At 43.1% G+C, this 25246-nt stretch overlaps 1 protein-coding gene across 1 annotated transcript in view; it reads right to left on the reverse strand.

Annotated features, from left to right (window-relative positions):
- LOC141100758 (uncharacterized) overlaps window positions 1-25246 on the reverse strand; it is a 450303-nt gene that overhangs the window by 392019 nt on the left and 33038 nt on the right. The window contains 3 exon segments of the mRNA XM_073589442.1: window positions 9161-9274; window positions 9354-9467; window positions 18749-18859. Of these exon segments, the coding sequence (XP_073445543.1) occupies window positions 9161-9274; window positions 9354-9467; window positions 18749-18859 (339 nt within the window).

The following is a 25246-nucleotide window of genomic DNA, read 5'->3' on the forward strand; positions in this document are numbered from 1 at the left end:
TTATTGCAAATCCGTACAAAAAAACAGGCTAAAAAAGTGGATGAAGCCACAGTGCATATGTACAGTTTACAAACACAGGACGTGGGTGTGCTGATGTAGCCGTCTAAATATCCAATATTAGATCACAGTGTTAAACAACCATTAAGAGATATGGAAAAATTGAAGTATGTTACCCCCAAAAATCCACCATCAACAATACAATGGTTAATTATATAAACATAGGAAGGAATGTCACATGGAAATGCATCACAAAAAAAGGCATGCATGAGACAACAGTATCAAGAGGAGATATTCATATGTAAAATAGATCCCAAATTAGGATACCTATAGAGATAGCCTGTAGACCAACAGAGAGGCAAAGTGGGGGAGGGCACCACCCACGTCACCCCGACGTGCGTTTCAGCAAAGCCTTTGTACCCCCTTCCAAATCAGATCTTAAAATAGAGAGTTAATCCTATAAAATTTATTTTGTGCCAACTACTCTGGAGCATTATGTAGCATGGAGTTGAGGCATAGGTATCATTTTAATCAGATTGACTCTACCCGCGACCGACAGGAATAGCCTCTTCCAGGCCCCAACCTTGTGCTGAAATCTCCCAAGCAAAGGAGTCAAACTAAGCCACTCATAGTACTCTATCTTAGCTAAAATCACAATGCTCAAATATTTAAACTCAGTAACCACCCGTAGAGGAATTGCAGGGTCAAGCATCAGAGAAGCTGCCACGTCCAAGGGGTGCAACATGGACTTGTCACAATTAATGGATAGTCCTGAAAAAGTCCCAAATTTAGCAATGCTATGCATAGCAACCCTCAAAGACTCCTGTGCATCTCCCAGAAACAACAGCACATTATCCACGTAGAGGACTACCTTTTCCTCATGACTTCCATATTTATATACCCTTATACCCCTATCCCTCCGTATTGACGCCGCCAAAGGCTCTATTGCGATCACAAACAACAGAGGAGACAAAGGGCACCCCTACCGCGTTCCCCTAAACAATGGGAAGTTGCCAGACAAAAGAACATTCTCCCGTACCTTAGCCCTTGGAGACGAGTATAACAGCTGCACCCAACTTATAAATGTCTTACCAAAACCCATAGCCCTCAGTACCACACACAAATACCTCCACTCCACACTGTCAAATGCCTTAGTGGCATCTAAAGACACCACAACTCTCCGACCCATATTGTCCGCTCTTAGGCTGGTTTCACATTAGCGCTTTTTAAGCGCACGCACGGCCGGGGGTAGCTCCGCCCCCGAGCCGGCTCTCTGCCCGGCGTGCCCGCCCCTTGCTTGTAGCGCCGCCTCCTAGCGCACAGCGGCACCTGCGATCGGTGCACCCTATCTTTAGCATAGGGTGCGCAGATCGTGTGCAGGCCGTGCGCTAGTTGCGCTTTGACCTGCGCTGCGCACTTTTGACGGTGCGCCGTGCGCGCCAAAATCAAACTTTTCGGATTGAATGAGATATGATAACAGGTCACAATCTCTTCAATGGACGACCTTCTCTGCTGATGGTCATAAGTAACTACCACCCCCGGGATGCCAATTTTCAGTACCTTATGGCTAGCAGGTCGACATAATTTATCCAGACCTGGTTGTGGCTCGCTTCCTTGTTTCTTACAACCAGCCTAGGCCACGCAGTTCGCTCCACAGTTTCTTAATACTGGCTCTCCTGTTGTGAGCTCATTTTCTCGCTCACCTTTGGTGTCCGATGAACTCCCTCTGCTTGTGAAAGGAGGTGGTGAAACTGATTTGGATGGGAGAGACCTGTCACCTGAACTGGTGGATTGCGATTGGACATCAGGAATCTCTGAGTGGATATAAGGCAGCCGACGCCCTGTAGGGTTGCTGGTGATTTCTCTGCTCTGAGCTCTGGCCTCCAGTTCAGTGCCTGTCTTCCAAAGCTAAGTTTTTGCTCTGCTATTTTTCCATGAGATTTTGTATGGTTTACTTAGCTTTTGTGTTCAGCCAGCCCTGGCTGGGACTGGCTGAATTCCATTTTTGTCTCTGATCAGTTGATCTCTTTGCTCTGTTTTCAGAATATACCTGAGTGCTGATATAGTGATTTTGAAGTCTAGCGACTTCAGGGCCTTTTCTATCAGACATGTTGGACATTATTTTTGGCAGGGTTTTTGCATGATTGCAGACAGTTGCTTTTCTTTCCTGTCCTTTCTAGTTAGCGTGGGCCCCATCCTTTGCTCTGCCTGTCTTTCTGTCTGTGTTTGTGTTTTCATCTTTTTTCACCGTCAATACATGTTGGGGGCTGTCTATTGCTTTGGGGTCTGCTCTGGGGCAGTTTAGATTTCCCCTTTCTTTCTTTAGGCTTATTTAGCTCTACAGCTGTGACGAGGCATCTAGGACCACCGTAGGCACCCTCCACGGATGCTGCTAGTTGTTGTGAATAGGATCAGGGGTCTGCAATCCTCTAGCTACCAACCTCTCCGGTTTTCTGGACTTAGCTTGCATTTTTGTTTGTTCCTCCTCCGGTGACTCATTCATAACACTCTCCCATCTGCAGTCCACAAGGACTCCAGCGGTAAAGGATGCAACCTTAATTCAGGCCTTGGTGGATCCAGGATATCGTCAGGATAAGGACCATAGGTTCCTGCCACCACTGCTTTTGCACCAGCTCCCTCCGACTCCAATAATCCTCTGGTATCTCCCTCAGGAGTCTCGTAAGCTTCTACTAGCTTTATCGCCCACTAAGCACATTACAGCGCATGGATGACTAATTGAACACAATAAAATATTTTAACACTTTTATGAAGTCTTATAAATCACAGAAATGTACCCTAGACCACATAGTGCTGTATGGCTGAGAAATGTAACCATGCAACATTTTTAAATGCTTTTTCTCAGTTTTAGAGATCACAAAAATGTACTCAAACATGTAAAACTGTATGGCTGAGAAATGTAACCCTACAAAATTTTTAAATGCTTTTACTCAGTTTTAGAGTTCACAGAAAAGTTCCAAGACCAAGTAATGCTGTATGACTGAGAAATGTAGCCCTACAAAATTTTGAAACACTGTTTATCAGTTTTATAGATCACAAAATGTACCCAGGCCACGTAATACTGTGTGGCTGAGAAATGTAACCCTACAAAATTTTTAAATGTCTTATAGACACCTCTCCATTACTAACTGCTGAGCTTGATTTCACCTGAAAATACAAAGGTGACATCAACCAAACAAATATGAACTTCACTTGTCACCGCATGGGAAGAGTCAGGCAAAGCACCAGAAATGGTGCATCTAATAGATGAACCACTTCTTTGGTGGCCGTGAGCTGCTATTTTTAGGCTGGGGGAATATCCATGGCCCCTTACCAGCCTGAGAATACCATTCCTCAGCTCTCTGCTTTAGCTTGTCTGGTTGTCAAAAATGGGAGGAACCAGACACCATTTTATTTATTGGGTTATTTAAATCATTTAAAAAACCTTGTGGGACCACTCCATTCTTGATAACCAGCCATGATAAAGTTGACAACTTAGGGTTGCCTCCCACATCTCTCAGTTTTCCCATGCTGGTTATCAAAAATAGAAAGACCCCATGTCCTTTTTTTAACTATTTATTTATAGCGCAAACGCTAATGAATGCCCCCAACAGCCTTGCCTGCTCTCACAGTTATTAGTGGCTGCAGGCACAGGCTGAGGAGAGTAGTACTCTATCATCAAACGACATCTCTGTGACAGGAGGTAAACTTTTTATAGCCGGTCCCAACTGCTGGCTCATGTTGTCATCTGACAGCGTGGGAACCCAGCTCTCTGCTTTAGCTTGTCTGGTTGTCAAAAATGGGAGGAACCACTCACCATTTTATTTAATGGTTTATTTAAATCGTTTAAAAAAACCTTGTGAGACCACTCCATTCTTGATAACCAGCCATGATAAAGTTGACAGCTTAGGGTTGCCTCCCACAGCTCTCAGTTTTCCCATGCTGGTTATCAAAAATAGAAAGACCCCATGTCCTTTTTTAACTATTTATTTATAGCGCAGACACTAATGAATGCTCCCAACAGCCTAACCTGCTCTCACAGTTATTAGTGGCTGCAGGCGTAGGCAGAGGAGAGTAGTACTCTATCATTAGATGACATCTCTGTGACAGGAGGTAAACTTTTTATGGCCGGTCCCAACTGCTGGCTCATGTTGTCATCTGACAGCATGGGAACCGCAGCTCTCTGACCTCCAGTAATAATTTTACTGCCAACCAGTGGCAGTGTTTGCCAAGCTTGCCTTGCAGATGATAGAGTGGCAAACAGCAGTTGTTTGAGTCCCTCATTCATCTGAAAGGGGTCTGGTTCTGATTCTGGCTCGGGTACTATTCTGGTACCTAAACCAAACATTTTTAAATGTTTGGCCGAACCCATCAGACCTGAACATCCAGGGGTTCGCCCATCACTATACTCCACACTGCGGAAAAGTGTATGTGTGAAAAATTTTACCTAGGAAAAAGTTTCTATGATTTTTGGGAGTGTTACACTACACAAAAAAGGACCTCAAATCATGTAATACTTGATGGATCAAAATATGTCCCATTTTTTCAGCTTCCCCCAAAAAAGCTGCAGCTATATATTTGCCAACGCACTGCACAGTTTTAATCCCTGTCTACAGAATAGAATACAGGGGAAGGGTCCTGAGGAGATCATTTGCATATTCCCAGTGTCATCTGGGATAAGTGAAGAGTCTCCACGAGCTCAACGATCACTGGGTTTGGGCCGTTGCAGCTGAAAAGAGGAAATCGGAAAACCAGGGGAAGAGTCCTGAGGAGATCATTTGCATATTCCCAGTGCCTTCTGGGATAAGTGAAGAGTCTCCTCGAGCTCAACGATCACTGGGTTTTTGCCGCAAATTTTGGCTCATCTTTCATTGTTTTTAAGAAATCTCAATATGGAAGAGGCCAGGAGCCATTTGGTGAGCTGCATTTCTTGCTACATGTTCACAAACTTACCAGTGGAAAAGCCAAACTTCACATGCCACAAATGCAAGCTTGTGTCCCTGTTGGAGGAAAAGTTGCAAAATCTCGAAGAGAGGTTAGCTACATTGAAGATCATTAAGGAAGGTGAAGAGTTCTTAGACTGCGCAGAATTATCTCTTCATGTTACAGAAAGAGAAGAAATTCGAAGTGCACCTGAAGAAACAGAGGAATGGAAACATATGACCCAGAGAAGCAGGAGGATCAGGAGGCAGTCAGCACCCATACTTCTCAGGAAACAGTACTAGGCTCTCACGCAGGAAAACGATGAAGAAATACATCAGGATAAGACTTTGCCCACAAACAGCAACCTTGTACGCCTTCAGAGTCCTCCTGGATGCAGAAAGAAAAATGTTGTGAAGAAGAAACGGAGAGTGGTGGTCATGGGGGGATTCCCTGTTGAGAGGAACAGAGGCCGCTATCTGCAGACCGGATATAACTTCAAAAAAATGTGCTGTCTTCCAGGTGAAAAAATTAAAGATGTGTCTGACAGGATATCAGGAATCTTCAGACCTACAGATGACTACCTATTCCTGCTACTACATGTGGGGACAAATGACACCGCAAGAAATGACCTGGAAACCATCTGCAGAGACTTTGAAAACTTATGCAAGAAAGTGAAACAACTGGGAGCGCAGGTGGTCTTCTCTTCCATCCTCCCAGTGGATGGCCATGGAACAAGGAGGTGGAATAAGATTCTGCAGGTGAACAACTGGCTACGTCAATGGTGCCGTCAGCAATGATTTGGATTTCTGGATCACAGAGTGAATTACCTATACGATGGACTACTTGCTAGAGATGGGGTGCACCTTACGAAGACTGGAAAACAAGTATTTGGAAGTCGCCTTGCTACACTTGTAAGGAGAGCTTTAAACTAGAACAACGTGGGAAGGGAAGCAAAAGACCAGAAAAAGCCATACACCTGACAAATGCTATTGAGAACTCTGCTATTAGAAGTGGAAAGGAAGAACAAAGACAAAAGAATCTAAATAATAAAAATATTGGAGAAAGAGAAAACAATCACAAACTTAAATGTTTCTATACTAATGCACAAAGCATGGGCAACAAACAAGGAGAACTGGAACTACTAACGCAGGAAAAGAAATATGATGTCATTGGAATCACTGAAACTTGGTGGGACGATACACATGATTGGAATACAAGACTAGAAGGATACAACTTGTTTGCAAGAAACAGACTTGATAAACGAGGAGGGGGTGTCGCATTGTATGTTAGAAACGTGTATATCTGCACAGAGATTGAAGCTTCAGTGATTGGGAGTTCTGTGGAAACTGTTTGGGTAAGAATACAAGGACAGGACAATGGAAAAGACACCATTGTAGGCATTTACTACAGGCTGCCTGTGCAAGCTGAAGATATGGATGAACTCTTTATGCATCAAATGGCCAAGTTCTCCAAAAAATATGACATAGTTGATTTGAGATTTCAACTATCCAGACATTTGTTGGGAATCTCTCTCAGGCAAAACTAACAGGTCAAGGAAATTCTTATCCTCTCTTGCTGACAACTTTATCTTCCAAAAGGTAGGGGAGAAAACAAGGGGAACTGCTACCTTGGATCTAATCCTTATAAACAGGGAGGAAATGGTTGAGGAGATAAAAGTGGCTGGGACCCTAGGAGGTAGCGACCATGCTGTTTTAGAATTTTGGATAACTAGAGGAGGAAGACCTGTGAAGACTCAGACTTCAAGGTTAGATTTCAGAAAGGTAGATTTCAAGGGATTCAGAAAGAGAATTGGAGGGATCCAATGGCTGGATATCCTTAAAGACAAAAATGTCCAGGAAGGATGGGAAATCTTGAAAAATGAAATTCTCAAAGCACAATTGTTAACAATTCCGAAAAGAGGGAAGAATAGGAAGCATTTAAGGAAACCAGGATGGATGAACACAGAACTTAAGCACATGCTAAAAAGGAAGAAAGAAATGTTTATAAAATGGAAAGAGGGAGGCATATCTAAAGAAGAATATAATGATGTCTGCAGAACTTGCAGGGCACAAATCAGATTATCTAAAGCTGACAATGAATTGAGGCTTGCAAGAGATGTCAAAAGCAATGACAAAGGATTTGGGGATATGTCAAAAGTAAAAGAAAAGTCAAAGATACTATAGGATTTTTACAGGATGAAAATGATGAAATGGTAAGACAGGATGTTGAGAAGGCCGAACTTTTACATTCCTATTTTGCATCTGTTTTCTCTCAGAAAGGAAATGTAACATCAACTGTTCTTCACTGTCCTATTAAGGGAATAGAAGAATCCAGGATATGTATAAACAGAAAGATAGTGAGGAAACACTTAGCTAACCTAAATGAATTCAAGTCTCCAGGTCCAGATGAATTACACCCCAGAGTACTGAAGGAGATAGCAGAAGAAATTTTTGAACCCCTCTCCATAATATTTGAAAATTCTTGGCAAACAGGAGAAGTCTCAGAAGACTGGAGAAGAGCAAATGTTGTTCCTATCTTCAAAAAGGGGAAGAAGGTGGACCCAGGCAACTATAGGCCGGTGAGTCTGACTTCTATACCAGGAAAGATCTTTGAACAAATTATTAAACAACATGTATGTCAGTACCTGGATAAGAATAAAGTGATTAAACAGAGTCAGCATGGGTGTGTAACTAATAAGTCATGTCAGACTAACTTAATTTCCTTCTATGACGGAATCACTGATTGGGTGGATCAAGGAAATGCTGTAGATATACAGTAGTATATCTTGACTTCAGCAAAGCATTTGACAAAGTATCTCATACAATCCTTATTGAAAAATGACTAAGTATGGAATGGACAAGGCAACTGTTAGGTGGATTCATAACTGGCTTTGTGATCGGACCCAAAGAGTGGTCGTAAATGGCTGCACATCCAGTTGGAAGCATGTCTCAAGTGGGGTACAACAGGGCTCTGTCCTGGGCCCTGTATTGTTCAACATCTTTATCAACGATTTAGATGAAGGAATTGAGGGTAAACTGATTAAATTTGCTGATGACACAAAGGTAGGAGGGATAGCTAATACTAGAGAAGAGAGAGAGAGGATTCAAAAAGATATAAATAAACTGGAGAAGTGGGCAGCAACTAACAGAATGGTTTTTAACAGGGAAAAATGCAAAGTACTACACCTGGGCAGTAAAAATGAAAAAAGTATATACAGAATGGGAGGAATAGGGCTAAGCAACAGCATATGTGAAAAAGACTTGGGTATACTAATAGATCACAGACTGAATATAAGTCAACAGTGCAGCAGCAAAAAGGCAAATGCAATTCTAGGATGTATTAACAGAAGCATACAGTCTAGATCATGTGAAGTCATTATTACCCTCTACTCCTCTTTGGTCAGACCTCATTTGGAATACTGTGTCCAGTTCTGGGTGCCACATTTTAAAAAAGACATCAACAAACTGGAGCAAGTTCAGAAAAGAGCGACCAGAATTGTGACTGGTCTGCAAACCCTGTCTTATGAGGAAAGGTTGCAGGATTTGAGAATGTTTAGTTTGCAAAAGAGAAGACTGAGAGGAGACTTAATAGCTGTCTACAAATATCTAAAGGGCTGGCACATTGTAGAAGGATCATCTTTATTCTCATTTGAACAAGGAAAGACTAAAAGCGATGGGATGAAACTGAATGGGAGGAGGCACAGATTAGATATTAGAAAAAACTTTTTGACAGAGTGATCAATGAGTGGAACAGGCTGCCACGAGAAGTGGTGAGTTCTCCTCCAATGGAAGTCTTCAAACAGAGGCTGGACAGACATCTGACTGGGATGATTTAGCTAATCCTGCTTTGAGCAGGGGGTTGGACCAGATGGGCCAGGAGGTCCCTTCCAACCCTACAATTCTATGATTAAGCACAAAGCTGTGCAATGGCGCCAGTGTGCCAAGGTGGGGGGTTCCTGTTCTTCTATACCCCCTGATGATGTCATACGGCCAGCCAATCACAGTAATGCCACAACCTAGATGACTATGGCATAACTGTGACGCGTAGGCAATCCCCGCATGCTTATTGGCTGTGTAACAGGCACCAAAGATGTGGGCAGGTATTCGGGTTTTACATAGAGCACCATAGATTACTCTCCGAGTAACGAGTACATTCAAGCTCCGTCAGTGATACTCTAGTGATAACCGAGTATCGCCTAATTTTGAAGTCTTATCATAACATAAAAAAATAATTAGTGTATTACCTTCGCTGCAAGTTTTCCCTTTCCAGTTAGAAGGACATGAGCAGATGAAATCATTTATCAAGTCAATACAGACACCTCCATTACTACATGATGTCCTAGTGCAGTCATTAATATCTGCAAGAAAACATTACGTTTTGATCAATAAAGATGAAATAACAGTCACAGAATCTCCCTCTATTTGTCAGGTACTCACTTATTTCACAGAATCTGCCAGTGAATCCAGGAACACAGGAGCAGGAGAAACTGTTGATTAAATCATTACAGGTGGCTCCATTTCTACATGGGTTACTCAGACATTCATTAATATCTGTGGGAAAAAATAATATGATAATAAATTCACTAGTGACTGGGATTATATTGCAATAAATGACATATTTTTCCAGTACTGCCTTCAAGTAATGTGTACCCGTCGTCAGGGTCACTTGCTCTGAGGTGTGTTGAGCATCTAGTATCAGGCACCAATCTAAGCCAAGACTTTCAGCCCATTTTTTCGGGCTGAAAGTCCCCCTCTCGGCTTATATGCGAGTCATATACCAGGGAGTCGGTGGAGGAGGAAGGGGTGGGGGTGTCATGTCATACTTACCCCCTCCTGACGCGGTCTCTGCAGCTCCCCTGCTTCTCCTGGTCTCAAGCTCCTTCCTTCAGCAGTCACATGGTACAGCTCATTAAAGTCATGAATATGTGCATATTTATGACTTTAATGAGCGGTACCACCTGACCGCTGAAGGAAGGAGCCTGAGACCAGGAGAAGCAGGGGGGCTTCAGAGACCTCGCAAAGAGGGGGTAAATATAAGCTATGGCTGCGCGCTGCTCTGTCCTCTCCTACTCCTTGTCCTCTGTCTGTGATGTTCAGGTCAGAGGGCACGATGATGCAGTTAGTGCGCGCCGCGCCCTCTGCCTGAACGTCACTGACAGGATGCGGAGGAGGAGAGGACAGAGCAGCGCAAAGCCATGGAGTGAGGATCGGTAAATATCGCCAGTGCCGGGGTCCTGAGCCAGCAGTGACATTAGAACCTGTCACCGCCTACTCAGGACACCGGCATTGGGCCCCCGCGATGAGAGGTGAGTATGTCATTTTTTTTAATTTGCAGCAGCAATATATAGGGGCATAAATTATGGAGCAGCATATGGGGGCATAAACTATGGAGCAGCATATGGTAGCATAATCTATGGAGCAGCATATGGGGGCATAATCTATGGAGCTTTTTATGGGAGCATAATCTATGAAATATCTTATGGCGCCATAACCTTTATGGGGCAGCATATGGGTATGGGGCATTATTAACCTTTGTGGAGCATTATATGGGGCGTATTTTGTATAGAGCATCTTAGGCTACTTTCACACATCAGTTTTTTGCCGTCAGGCAGGATCCGGCTATTTTTAGAAAAACCGGATCCGGCAAAATCAGGCGCCGGATCAGTTTTTCTCTCATTGAATTGTATTAGCGCCGGATTGCGCCGCATGGCCTTCCGTTTCTTCTGGTTTTTGCCGGATCTGGCAAAAATTTTGATTCCAGCATCAGGAAAAAATGTCTCTAGTAACACCACCGGATCCGTTTTTTTTAAGTCTGCGCATGCTCAGATCCAATTGGCCAGGCCCCAGGAAACAGATATAACCTGCTAGACGGATCCGGCAGAAAAACGGATCCGTTTCTTCAGTTTTCCAAAATTTACGCCGGATCCGGTTTTTCTAAAAATAGCCGGATCCTGCCTGACGGCAAAAATCTGATGTCTGAAAGTAGCCTTATGGGGCCATCTTGGACTGTATGGAGCATTATATGGGGCTCCTGATTCAATATGGAAATTCAAAAACATTTAACCTACTGATTTCTCAATAAATTTTACTTTTATTGGTATCTATTTTTATTTTTAAAATTTACCAGTAGCTGCTGCATTTTCCACCCTAGGCTTATACACGAATCAATAAGTTTTCCCAGTTTTTTGTTGCAAATTTAGGGGGGTAGGCTTATACGCAGATCGGCTTATACACGAGTACAGTATATATGGTAATGCTCTCTGAGATCCCCACTTAAAAAAATCAGCATGTGTAGAGTAGGCCTCTGAGCAGAGCTGCCTCCAGACATGGTAAATGCTAGCTATGTTATAGCACATAGCCAGCATCTATCTCTAGCAACAGTGGTGAAAATAAAGCATTATTTAAATGGTGCATTCACATGGGCTCATGTGCAACAGCTTCCATTGGCCACCCACAAATCAATCGTGGCATGTTGATGAGTTGCCAATGCATCTGGGGGCCTTCTAAAGGCCCCTGTTACGGCCATCTTGACTCCTGTGAAGACTATACACAGGCTGAGCTTCATTAGAAACCATGATTCGTCCTATAAACTGCAATAATAATAAATAATAATCTTTATATAGCACTAACCAGCGCTTTACAGTTTGCACACATTATCATCGCTGTCCCCGATAGGGCTCACAATCTAAATTCCCTATCAGTATGTCTTTGGAATGTGGGAGGAAACTGGAGTAACTCCATGCAAACACGGGGAGAACATACAAACTCCATGCAGATGTTGTCCTTGGTGGGATTTGAACCCAGGACTCCAGCGCTGCATTGCTAACCACTGAGCCACCATGCTGCAATATTGTGATATTACAGTAGATGCTATAGGCCATCAGACAATCACATTTAAAAATAAAAAATATATATAAAAAATAGAACATTGGAAGTAGTCTATTTACTACCCCTCATTATAAATATAGTAAATAAATAAATAAATGAATATATTTTGTATTGCCGCATCCTTAAAAGTCTGGTCTGCTAAAGAAAAAAATCAAAATGCCAGAAAACATTTTATTATTTACCTCACTACCCTAGAGAAATGTAACAAAAATAGATCAAATGTTGTATCTACTGCCAATTTGCATATTTAAAACTATCAGCTCTCCATGAAAAAAATCAAGCTTTACTACAGCTCCATAAAACAATATAAACATTACCGGTCTCGAAAAATGGAGCCGAAAACCCAGAATTTATTTTTTGGAAAATTCTACATTTTTCACCACATAAATAAAAAAAAAAATCTATGCAGTTTTAATATTTCCAAATTCGTTTTCATCTGGAAAATCCGGATTGTAGGTCATTTTTTTTCCATATACTTTAGAACACGCATTTGCATTGGGCACCGTTTCAATTTTTACTCAGGCAGCAAGAAAAATAAAACCATGTCCATCTTTTCAGGTATCATTTTAGAATAAGCTATCGTGTGTGTATGAGGAGTAACACTTATAGTGCTAATGTCAGCGCCCTGCATGTCCCAGCCATGCTTCAGGTTAGTGTGCTTCATGCTTCATGTTAGTGTGTGCACCTCAGCTCATGGTGGTGCGCCTAATGCAAGCAAGCAACGAGCTGCATCATTAGGTAGATGGTGCTCTACCAGTGCAGTTGTGAGGTCCCCTGGTCCCAGTGCAGCCAGTGTCTTGAACCCTTATCACTGTTTTTTGAGTGGCCAGAGTCCTTAATATTGACCCCTGGTCCCGATGTGGCTAGTGTCCTGAATCTCATCCCCTGTTCCCGATGCAGCCAAATCCTGAACTTTGTCCAATGGTTCTGGAGTGGCCAGTCCTGAACCCGAAGTCCCCTTGTTCCAATGAAGCCAGTGCCTTAACGTTGTCCCCTGGTTCTGGAGCAACCACTCCTGTTCCCAAAGTCCCCTGGTCCCAGTATAGCCAGTACTTGAACATTTTTTCCTGGTTCATGTGCAGCCAGTCTTTGATCCAGCATTCTATACTGATGTGTTTGAACGTAGCCCTATTTCGTGTCAGTGAACCTCAGCAGCTGCAAACCCGGAATCTGCCTAGGAGTAGTACCTGGCTGCTACCTGCAACCTAGTCTGTCTCTATCATCAGGAGCTCCAGTGACACCTAGTAGCTGCTTAGCTACACCCCTTCCTAGGCAGGCCTGATCCTGTGGCACAGTGGGTCTACAAATCCACTTGTGCCACATCATTGTACGTAACAACTCCATTAATGGCCATTACATAACATCTACTCTACATTTTCCACAAGATTTTTCCTGTGAAAGATTTGTCTTCCTGTGTCTTGCCTTGTCTCTCATTGTGCTCAATGCTACTCACTCCTCCCCAAAGACTACAATAGGCTGTTACATCTCATTGTGTTGGCAATCTGCTTTGACCACAATGTATTTTCCTGACTGAATGATGAGTTCAGGAGGCAGCAGAAGTGGTCATAAGTGTAGAAAAGCATGTTTCTCTAATTAGATACATTACAAGGTTTCTTATTTTTGTCTGTACAATCAAATTGTGCAAAGTTTCTTGAAACAACAGTGATCATTTAATATTACATAGACACCTCTACAGTTGTTTTGAAAATGACAAAAGGTTGACATTACATTCTGCCATTATTGTATTTTATTTGTTCCTAGAGAATGTCGGTGACAATCAGATTGGTCGCTGGGGAAGCTCAAAATGAGGATGTCAACAGATGTTAATGTGTAACCGTCACTTTAACCTTTTAGTAACAAAGCCAATTTCAACCTTAAAAACCAAGCCCAATTTTTAAAACCTGGCAAGTGTAACTGTTAATAGCTCTGTAATGTTTCAATATATTACAGTGATTCGGACATTGTTTTTCCATGACACATTGTACTTTACGTTAGTGGTAAATTTAGGTAGATATGTTATGCGTTTATTTGTGAAAATATAGGCATTTTTGGAAAAAAGTTTGAAAAATTCGCAATTTTCATACTTTTAATTTTTATATCATTAAACCAGTTCGTTATGCTGTACAAACTAATTAATAAATAATATTTCCCAAGTGTCTATTTTACATCTGAATCATTTTTCAAATGTTATTTTATTTTGTTAGGATGTTAGAAGGGTTAAAAGTTTAGCACCAATTTTAACAAAGTGATACCATTTTAAAAACTGTACTTCTCAAATACATCAAAATTGCTGGAAGGAAATTTGTTAACTACACAGGAATGAATGCAAAATGTAATGAAGCAAAAGAAAATTGTAATTTTTCCTCGAAAATGTTGCTTTAGCCACCAAATTTTTACTTTTACATGGAATAGCATGAGAAAAGGAAGCCCACAATTTGTTACCTAGTTAATTCTGAGCACGGTGATAACCCACATCTAGTCAGAAACCTCAGTTTGGACAAACAGCAGGGCTTGGAAGGGAAGGAGCATTATTTGAATTTTGGTACACAAATTTGACTAAAATAGATTGAGTGCAAACGGTCAGTGGACCAGCACAACACTTCTCGGATGATGATGAAACACAAGTGCCAACTGCTGCTGCTTTCTGCTGTGTGTAGTCTGGCAAGGAGGGCAGGAAGGGTTAAGGACTGGGTGGAACATCAAGTGTATTGTTGTTATTATTATTAATTTTATTTAATGCCCCATTGATTCTATGGTGCTGTACATGAGGAGAGGTTACATTGAAAACACAAATAAAAATTACAATGAACAAACTAACAGTGACACACAGGTACAAAGGGTAGAGGACTATACCCTTGCGGCCTAACATTCTACAGGATAATGGGGAAGGAGACAGTAGCTTCGGGGGCAGCAAGAGCTCTGCTGTTGGTTGAGGTGGCAACGGGGTTGTTGCAGGCTGTAAGATGTTCTGATGACATGGGTTTTCAAGATCCGCAGGATGGGGGATGCTCAGGAGAAGTCTTGCAGGCGATTGGATGAGGAATGTACGATTGTGGAGGAGAGAAGGAGGTCTTAGGAGGAACTGAGATTATGTGATGGGAGATATCTGGAGATTAGTTCAGAGATTTATGAGGAAAATAGATTATGGATAGCTTTGTAGGTCAGTGTTAGTAGCTTGAAGAAAATGCTGTTATGCACAGGAATAGCTACCCTGTAGTGACCCACATTGGACCAGAAAAAGTGCAGTCAAAGATGCACTTTGTGCATGCCCCCACTGCTAGGCAAGCACTTAAGGGCCAGGATATTCTTTACCCACTCAGTATGGGGAGGCGTGCTTAACAGAGCCCTTCCCAGACTGCTGTCGCAGGGTAGCTGGTGTCTGGTAACGCAGACAATGTGGAGTCAGGAACAAGAGTAGAGCCAAAGCTGGCGAAAAGCCCAAATGAAAGCCAAAGGTAAATCCCAGGACAAATGCTAATAAAGAAGAACTAATAACAACCATTAGCAAGTACTGAAAGCAACCAGAGCTCAACCAGGAAGCAATCACCACACGTATGCAAGGGAACTGAATAAACAGCACTGAACTGGATTAGAAGCAAGCCTTATAAATTCAACCCTAATTCAAAAGTAATAATTAGGTGGTACATTCCTCCCAGTCATGTCAAGGGGTCACTCTCTGCTCACCTGACCAGCAGGTTGCACAAATTCCCCCCACTGTCTAACACCAGGCAAGAAGACCAAGAAGAGGAAGCCCAACATGTGGTCAAGGAAAGATTATAACAGTTGTATTGAAAAAAATACCTTTTTTGAGACAAGAGTTGGTAAGTAGTTACACAACAACACAAGGGTGCCAGCACAATTAAAAATAAAACATTATTATAAACAGTAAAAATGTAAAACATCAACAGAGCCATTAGGTGGAATATATGTCAAACACATACAGGATTCAAGATGATCATACTGCAAAGATAAGTATCTATGTACTGGTATACCATATCATTATATATACTGTATCTCTGCAACTTGATAAGCAATTGTCCCATGCCATAGGTATAGGGCCCAGAACCAAAGCCTATAGAAACAGTGTAGTTAGGTACCTAGTTTAACTGAATGATCTGATATATAGTTAACTTTCATGGAGGTAGCTGGATCCAGAACCTAGAATCGAAAATTGGAGCAGTGAAAAAGTGCTATATTCAGAAGACTAGGGTCACTCCAGCATGGTAGAAAAGTGGGAGAGAGGATGTGATTACCTGGTGGGTGGTGGATACAGGTGCGACACACGCCCCCACGTTTTGGACCTTCGTCCTACGTCAGGTGGTATCTACCGCATGAAACTGGGGGTCTAAGTAGAGAGGACCAGGGCGCCGATATGTGGAGACCAAAGAAGAGTCAACACATGCGCGTCAGAAGGATCCAAAAGTAACCACCCCCCATGTCATGTTACTGATGATGCCAAGTCACATGATCATGACTCAACATCTTGGAGGCATGCTGTCACTATCATGTGACTCAGTGTCATCAGTCACATGACGTGGGGGATGGTCACTTCCGGATCATCCTGGCGTGCATGCGCTGACTCCTCTTTGGTCCATGCGGCAGACACACTCGGTTCCATGTGGTAGACACTCCCTGACTAAGGATGAAGGTTCGAAGCGAGGGTTGGTGCGTGTGCCGCACCTGCATCCACCACCCACCGGGTATTCACATCCTCTCTCCCACTTTTCTACCATGCTGCAGTGACCCAATTCTTGTGAATCTAGCACTTTTTTCACTGCTCCCATTTTCCACTCTAGTTTCTGGATCCAGCTACCTCCCTTAAAGTTACATAAATATCATATCACTCAGTTAAACTAAATACCTAACTACACTGTTTCTGTAGACTTTGGTTCTGGGCCCTATACCTATGGTGTGGGACAATCTCTTATGTTGCCTACTCCTCCTACTCAGCTTCCTCCATTGCCTTCCGATCCGGTCAGCATAACACCTGCACTACCAACTTCAGCAGAACCAGGGCTAAACAACAACAGACTGTTAAGAAATTCATTTGTGAGTGGGAAAAATCCTACACTACCCAGGAGCTGTGGATGAGGATCAAACAACAGACAGAAGTGTGGTTTCTGGTGCTAGACCTCAAGTCTGACTTGGTGGTGATCATAAATTGTGCAGCACCACAAATGTGATTTATTATACTGCCTGTGGTTACAACATGATTTATGTAGGTCTAATGTCAAGGGAACTGAAACTCAGGGTGCGTGAGCATGTGAGGGAAAATGGTGAGGCCAGAATAGTGGCCGACATTTTAAAATTTAAGGACATTCCTCGTCATTTCTGAATTTTTCATAATAGTGATCACAAATCTCTTAAAATAAGAGATATTGATGTAATCCACACTAGGATTAGGGGTGATGTTAAAAACTTCCTCACTCAATATGAGACAAAGTAGATTGCTACTTTAGGCACTATGACCAAATGAAATTAATCACTTAGTTTTGTGTCTTTTTTTATAGGCAATTGCTAATTGATATAGTCTATGTGGTTTATTCCACTACTTTCCAATTTAGCTGATTTTTTATTCTTTGTTGTAATTGTTTTTCTCTTATGATTGCAGTTTGTCGACTAGTAGTAGTCCTTCCTGGGCCCTATACCATTTTAATCCTGTTGAATCTAACACATATCATGCATCACAAAGTGAAGCAGCTACCAACAGATCATCTATCTGAACTCATATTATAATAGTTCAATAATGCTGCTATGATTCTAATACTATCTCAAGTATGGTGCATTTGCTATTGTATTACTTGCTGCACTTTGTCTGGGTGGGTTAAATTTTTGCACTGTTTAATGTGTTACATTATTTTATCTACCTCTTTGTTATATTCCCCTATGGGATTGATGCACGTGTGCGTACTTTTCCTTCATGCTTCTCTAGACATCTCTCGGCATCTTTGTGACATCTGCACATGCTTCGGCCGTGCTTCCAGACATGCGCACAGGTGGCCTGATGATAGTGCAGTGTGTGAAAGACGTGCGCAGTGTGGTGCACATGTACTGTCCACTTCTACCCCATTGGTGGAGGTGGGTCACGTGACCTTGATCATGTGACCAATACTATGGATACTTAAGGATCCTGTCAAAGACCATCAGGAAATCATTGACGTTGTTCTCCAAAATAATTTTCTGTTAGGCCTCCTATACTGTTGGCCTCACATGGCTATCATTGCTTTGGCTGGTGGGATTGGTGGGAGGTGACATCTCCCTGACCTGAACAGCTTCTGTCAAGAGAGCCATCTGCTGCTGTTGGTGATGCTGTTGTTCTTGCTGATGCGGTTGTAACTGCTGGATCAGTAGTTTTTAGTTTAATCTTGGGCCTTCTGCTGCTAAACCTGTTGTTTTGTGCAATTCCCTGTATGCTTTGAAACTTCATGCCAGCATTTCATCCACCAATTGTAGGAATTCAAAATTTCTAACAGGCAGGGGTATACATAGGCGCTTGGTTCTGGTGTAAAACAGTCTTAGATTTTTATCTTTCATAAGCTTTAAAAGTAAGCAAAGTAGCTTTTCTTCAGCCAAAAGGCAACTTTCAATTACAAAAAAAAATCAGTCATGTCAGGATAGGCACAGTAAAATTGCACGGTTTTGCTTCTTTGACAAGTCAGGCACTGCTACAGCTTCAGGCATGGCCTGCTCACCATTAGATCTCTCACTTCAGCTCCACTACCTCAGATACAACTGAGCCAATTCAGCTGCCATTTATAAGGCTTGCAAGGCCTGGACTGGAGAGTATGAGAGCAACCATTTCCACCCAGGCTCTTTGGCTGCTACATCCCAGATCTAAAATCTTGTCCATTAACAAAATGGACTTACATCATATACATATAAATATATATACATATGCACGTTAAATATTTATGTAATATTTATAACAGGAGACTGTATCTTACCTACAGCACAGTTTACGCCAGTGTAGCCGGGATAGCAATTGCAGAAATAACTTCCCAAAGTGTTAGTGCATACACCATTTGGACATGGATCAAGCGAACACTCATTCACATCTGTGGTAAAATAAATACAATTATTTGTAATTTTCATGCATTCCTCAAAATGAAACAAGCGGAACATAGAACACTGTACAACAACTTTTTATTAAATAAAACTATCAAATTCTGCACTGCAATGATAAAATAAGGTCATTTTAAAAGTTGTGTCATTCCAAGGAATTTGAAGGACTATCTTGGCTGCAGCTAAGGTAAGGGGTGACATTGCTAACTGCTGGTGGCTCTTGTCTGTTTCACACATTTACTGATCAAGCCAATGATGACTATTTTTATATGCAAATAACCTCTTCAGAAGGAAGAGGACTTGAACTCTATAGCGCCACCTGCTGGTAGTAGCGATCCTACAAGACTATTCTTATATTGATGCGATTCAGGAAGATGATAAAGAATTAATAGCTTTATAACAAATATCTTCTGTTTTATTAACAGTTAGCACCTAAAATGACAATTGCTTGAAAATGATAAAAGTTGTCATCAGTTCGGCAGTGGGGGAATCAAATATGTTTACATCAGATGGACTTTACTGAGTAGTGTTTCTTATGATGAAAAATCTAGTAATGTAACATAATCCCAGAATCAGCTAATTATTCTCCTGATCTGTAATGGCAATGACCATGCAGCATCACAGCTGTAGGTGATATCAACGTAGCTCATGAGGACATCAGACTATAGGAAAGGATATTGCCTACATTACACAGATTTCTTGTAAATCTAGAAATTCTAGGTGCTGTTGGGATTCTGTTAGCCAAGAATTTGGTGAGCAGTAGTAATTTACTCTGTGGAGTTCACTGGTTATGAAAGTTAATAATATTAAGGAGCTGGTGATAGATACAAGTGTATACAGATGGTGAAATAAATGTTGAACACTTCACCAATAGAGTTGTTTGAACCCAAACAGTAAAGTTTGGGGTCCGTATCGAACACCTACAGATCCTGAACACAGACATCTCCAGTAAGTCCATGTTAGACCACATTCACATGTTCAGTATTTGGTCTGTATTTTACCTCAGTATCTGTAAGCCAAAACCAGGAGTGGGTGATAAATACAGAAGTGGTGCATGTGTTTCTATTGTACTTTTCCTCTGACTATTCCACTCCTGATTTTGGCTTACAGATACTGAGGTAAAATACTGACCAACTACTGAACGTGTGAACATGACCTTACTGTTTGGGTCCAGCACCCTGAGAGCAGCCGGAGCTGATGGGAGTATTCAGCAATCGGCATCTGCGCTATATATAAATAAATAAATTAAAAACTCCTCGAGTGGATTCCCCTCTATTTTTGATGACCAGCATTGTAAAACTGACAGCTGTGGGCTGCAACCCTCTGCTGTCAGTTTTATCAAGGCTTGTAGAGACACAGAGTCGGTAGGTGCTCTCATCCACTGACCCTGCTGTCTTTAGAAAGAAAGCATGGATCAGGGCTCATACCACTAAACACTCGTTCGTTCTTCCCATGGGTAAAACATTACTCAAACAGAAGGTGAGGGTAAAACAGTGTGGCAATAATTTATTGAACCACCTACAAACAACAGCATGTAGAACTAGAGTTGAGCGACTTTTGTTTTTTTAGGGTCGCGTTTCGTTTCGTGAAACCCGACTTTTCCAAAAGTCGGGTCGAGCAAGATCGTCCGATTATAGGGAAAAGTCGGGGTCGTCCCGAAACACGAAACCCAATGTAAGTCAATGGGGAATAAAAGTCGGCAGTGAGAGGAGGACAGGAAACACACCTACAGTGCCCATTTGAATGCCAAAAGCATCAATTCTTCTTACTTAAGCTTGTCAACCTTAATTAACTTCATAATACAAGTTACGCACTGAAAAATGGGGGTTATTTGGCTAAAGTTGTGGGGGGGGAGGGCTGGCTGCATGTCTTCATGTGCCCTGGGCGAAAGAGCGCCCCTTTAACACATACCACAACTCATCATGCTCCGATACGGCAGATAAATAGCGGTATAGTACAATGAAAAATACCTCACTTTTTACATCTCATGACGAGGCCCATCTGTTTCTCCATACAGAATCATTGGTCCCATATAATGTTTGAAACAGTATATGATGAGCTCCACATAATGCTACAGTATATGTTGGTCCCCATGGATGAAGCTCCACTGTCTTATGGGCCCAAATAATGCTCCAAACATAATGGGCCCCATTTCTAATGCTCTAGTGTATAATGGGCCCTGTAAATGCTGCTCCAGTGTCTGATGTCCACCTTTGGAATGTTCCAGTGTATGGTGGGCCCCATCTATCATTCTCCAGAGTATAGTGATCCCCAAAAATTGCTGTCCCAACATTGAAAACAATCGAATAAGTCTCCTCGCTAGGGAATCCCTGTACTTGTCTGGACAGGTGCTGTAGCTTGCTTAACAGCTCGCCAGCCGTTCTCACGCCCAGTATGGATTGCACGTCATTGCACAAAGGTTAGAAAGGGTACCGTATCCCTGGATAACATGTATGGATAGCGTACACATTCAAAATATATGTCTCAGGAGGCAGGCTCAGACGGTGTTAGGCCCAGTATGGATTGCACGTCATTGCACAAAGGTTAGAAAGGGTACCGTATCCCCGGATAACATGTATGGATAGCGTACACATTCAAAATATATGTCTATACAGCATGAGGCAGGCTCAGACGGTGTTAGGCCCAGTATGGATTGCACGTCATTGCACAAAGTTTAGAAAGGGTACCGTATCCCCGGATAACATGTATGGATAGCGTACACATTCAAAATATATGTCTATACAGCATGAGGCAGGCTCAGACGGTGTTAGGCCCAGTATGGATTGCACGTCATTGCACAAAGGTTAGAAAGGGTACCGTATCCCCGGATAACATGTATGGATAGCGTACACATTCAAAATATATGTCTATACAGCATGAGGCAGGCTCAGACGGTGTTAGGCCCAGTATGGATTGCACGTCATTGCACAAAGGTTAGAAAGGGTACCGTATCCCCTGATAACATGTATGGATAGCGTACACATTCAAAATATATGTCTATACAGCATGAGGCAGGCTCAGACGGTGTTAGGCCCAGTATGGATTGCACGTCATTGCACAAAGGTTAGAAAGAGTACCGTATCCCCAGATAACATGTATGGATAGCGTACACATTCAAAATATATGTCTATACAGCATGAGGCAGGCTCAGACGGTGTTAGGCCCAGTATGGATTGCACGTCATTGCACAAAGGTTAGAAAGGGTACCGTATCCCCGGATAACATGTATGGATAGCGTACACATTCAAAATATATGTCTATACAGCATGAGGAAGGCTCAGACGGTGTTAGGCCCAGTATGGATTGCACGTCATTGCACAATGGTTAGAAAGGGTACCGTATCCCCGGATAACATGTATGGATAGCGTACACATTCAAAATATATGTCTATACAGCATGAGGCAGGCTCAGACGTTGTTAGGCCCAGTATGGATTGCACGTCATTGCACAAAGGTTAGAAAGGGTACCGTATCCCCGGATAACATGTATGGATAGCATACACATTCAAAATATATGTCTATACAGCATGAGGCAGGCTCAGACGGTTTTAGGCCCAGTATGGATTGCACGTCATTGCACAAAGGTTAGAAAGGGTACCGTATCCCCGGATAACATGTATGGATAGCGTACACATTCAAAATATATGTCTATACAGCATGAGGCAGGCTCAGACGTTGTTAGGCCCAGTATGGATTGCACGTCATTGCACAAAGGTTAGAAAGGGTACCGTATCCCCGGATAACATGTATGGATAGCGTACACATTCAAAATATATGTCTATACAGCATGAGGCAGGCTCAGACGGTGTTAGGCCCAGTATGGATTGCACGTCATTGCACAAAGGTTAGAAAGGGTACCGTATCCCCGGATAACATGTATGGATAGCGTACACATTCAAAATACATGTCTATACAGCATGAGGAAGGCTCAGACGGTGTTAGGCCCAGTATGGATTGCACGTCATTGCACAAAGGTTAGAAAGGGTACCGTATCCCCGGATAACATGTATGGATAGCGTACACATTCAAAATATATGTCTATACAGCATGAGGCAGGCTCAGACGTTGTTAGGCCCAGTATGGATTGCACGTCATTGCACAAAGGTTAGAAAGGGTACCGTATCCCCGGATAACATGTATGGATAGCGTACACATTCAAAATATATGTCTATACAGCATGAGGCAGGCTCAGACGGTGTCAGGCACAGTATGGATTTGACGGGCCAGATTACACAGCGGAGGAGTAGGGAGAGGTAAAGATTGCAAATGCTGGGGCCCTGCCCAAGCAAGGGGGGCCCACTCTTGGGCGTCGGTACTGGCACTGGGCCCCTCATAGTACAGCGGTGTGTCTGACGGCGGGTGTGCACCACCACCGTCAGAGACACTTCATTGCACTATGAGGGACCCTGTGCCAGTGCCCGCGCCCAAGAGTCGGCCTACCCACCTGTCCAGGGCAACGGCACTCGCACGGTGTCGTGCGCTAGGTGGTTACCCCGGCCATGGGGGGGAGGCAGCACAGTTAGGGAGTTTTAGAAAGTGCCATATGTTGATGTTGGACATTCAGCTGATGCAAAAGGCGAAATAGGTGAAGTACCAGGAAGAGGTGGACCAAAGCAAGCCATTTTTCTGTCACCCTATGTGTCATCAGGGGAAGGTGGGACAAAATCCTTGGAAACCCATGCGTGGTTCATTTTAATGAAGGTTAGATCATCCACATTTTGCGTTGACAGATGGGTCCTTTTTTCTGTCAGGATTGATCCAGCTGCACTGAAGACTCTTTCCGATAGCACACTTGCAGCTGGGCAAGCGAGCTCCTGTAAGGCATATTGGGCCAATTCAGGCCAGGTGTCCAGTTTAGCGGCCCAATAGTCAAAGGGGAATGACCTGTGTGGGAGAACATCGATATGGGAGGAAAAGTAGTTTGTAACCATAGTTGACAACTGCTGTCTCCTGTCACTTTCCATCGATGCAGTATTACCAGTTGTGTGAGCGGTATTTGAAAAATCAGTCCACAACATTGTCATGAAACCCCTGTCTCCAACGCCACTTCTGCTGTGTGCACCACGAACACCTCTGCCAAGCTGCCCCCTGCCCGTACGGCTCGTGTGAGAACCATCACCACTGCTGTGTGCTGGGAATGCCTCAAGCAACCGATTTACCAGAGTTGCTTGTTTATTAGCCAATATTAGGTCAAGGTTCTCCTGTGGCATGATGTTTTGTAATTTGCCTTTATAGCGTGGATCCAGGATGCTGGCCAACCAGTAGTCGTCATCGTTCATCATTTTGGCAATGCGGGGGTCCCTTTTTAGGATCCGCAAGGCATAATCTGACATGTGGGCCAATGTTCCCGGTGTCAATGATGCACTGCGAGTGCTGGGTGGAGGAGCACTTTCTGGCAAATCCACATCCCTCCAGTCACGCACAAACCCTGTACCAGACCTTGCCACGCCAACATTGTCACTTGCCCCACGAGATGCATCCTCCTCCCCTAAGTAATCATCCCCATCATCCTCCTCCTCCTCCTCTTCTTCCTCCACCTCGTCCAGGAGAGGTCCCTGAGCAGACAATGGCTGAATGTCATCAAGGATTCCCTCCTCTTCTTCCTCCTCATCAACATTGGCTGCAGACGCCTGCTCCTTAAGGTGCGTCAAAGTTTGCATGAGCAGACGCATAAGTGGGATGCTCATGCTAAGGATGGCGTCGTCTGCGCTTACCAGCCGTGTGCATTCCTCAAAACACTGAAGGACTTTACAAAGGTCTTTCAGCTTCGACCACTGCACGCCTGTCAACTCCATGTCTGCTCTCAAAGTCCCTGGCCGTGTATCCTCCCACAAATGCATTATGGCCTGCCTCTGCTCGCAAAGTGACGAGAGGATAATGGAGATTTTGAATCTCTGCGTACACTTTTGGACACTGGACACTTGTGGATTGTGTGAGGCCCACTGATATCTGAGCGCTATGTGACACGCTCGATGGCACAGCTGCCTGTGACCAAAGTGACGAGAGGATAATGGAGATTTTGAATCTCTGCGTACACTTTTGGACACTGGACACTTGTAGATTGTGTGAGGCCCACTGATATCTGAGCGCTATGTGACACGCTCGATGGCACAGCTGCCTGTGACCAAAGTGACGAGAGGATAATGGAGATTTTGAATCTCTGCGTACACTTTTGGACACTGGACATTTGTGGATTGTGTGAGGCCCACTGATATCTGAGCGCTATGTGACACGCTCGATGGCACAGCTGCCTGTGACCAAAGTGACGAGAGGATAATGGAGATTTTGAATCTCTGCGTACACTTTTGGACACTGGACACTTGTAGATTGTGTGAGGCCCACTGATATCTGAGCGCTATGTGACACGCTCGATGGCACAGC

This window comes from Dendrobates tinctorius, unplaced genomic scaffold (assembly GCF_039654945.1).
Source record: "Dendrobates tinctorius isolate UK_male_01 unplaced genomic scaffold, ASM3965494v1 ptg000107l, whole genome shotgun sequence".
NCBI lineage: Eukaryota > Metazoa > Chordata > Amphibia > Anura > Dendrobatidae > Dendrobates > Dendrobates tinctorius.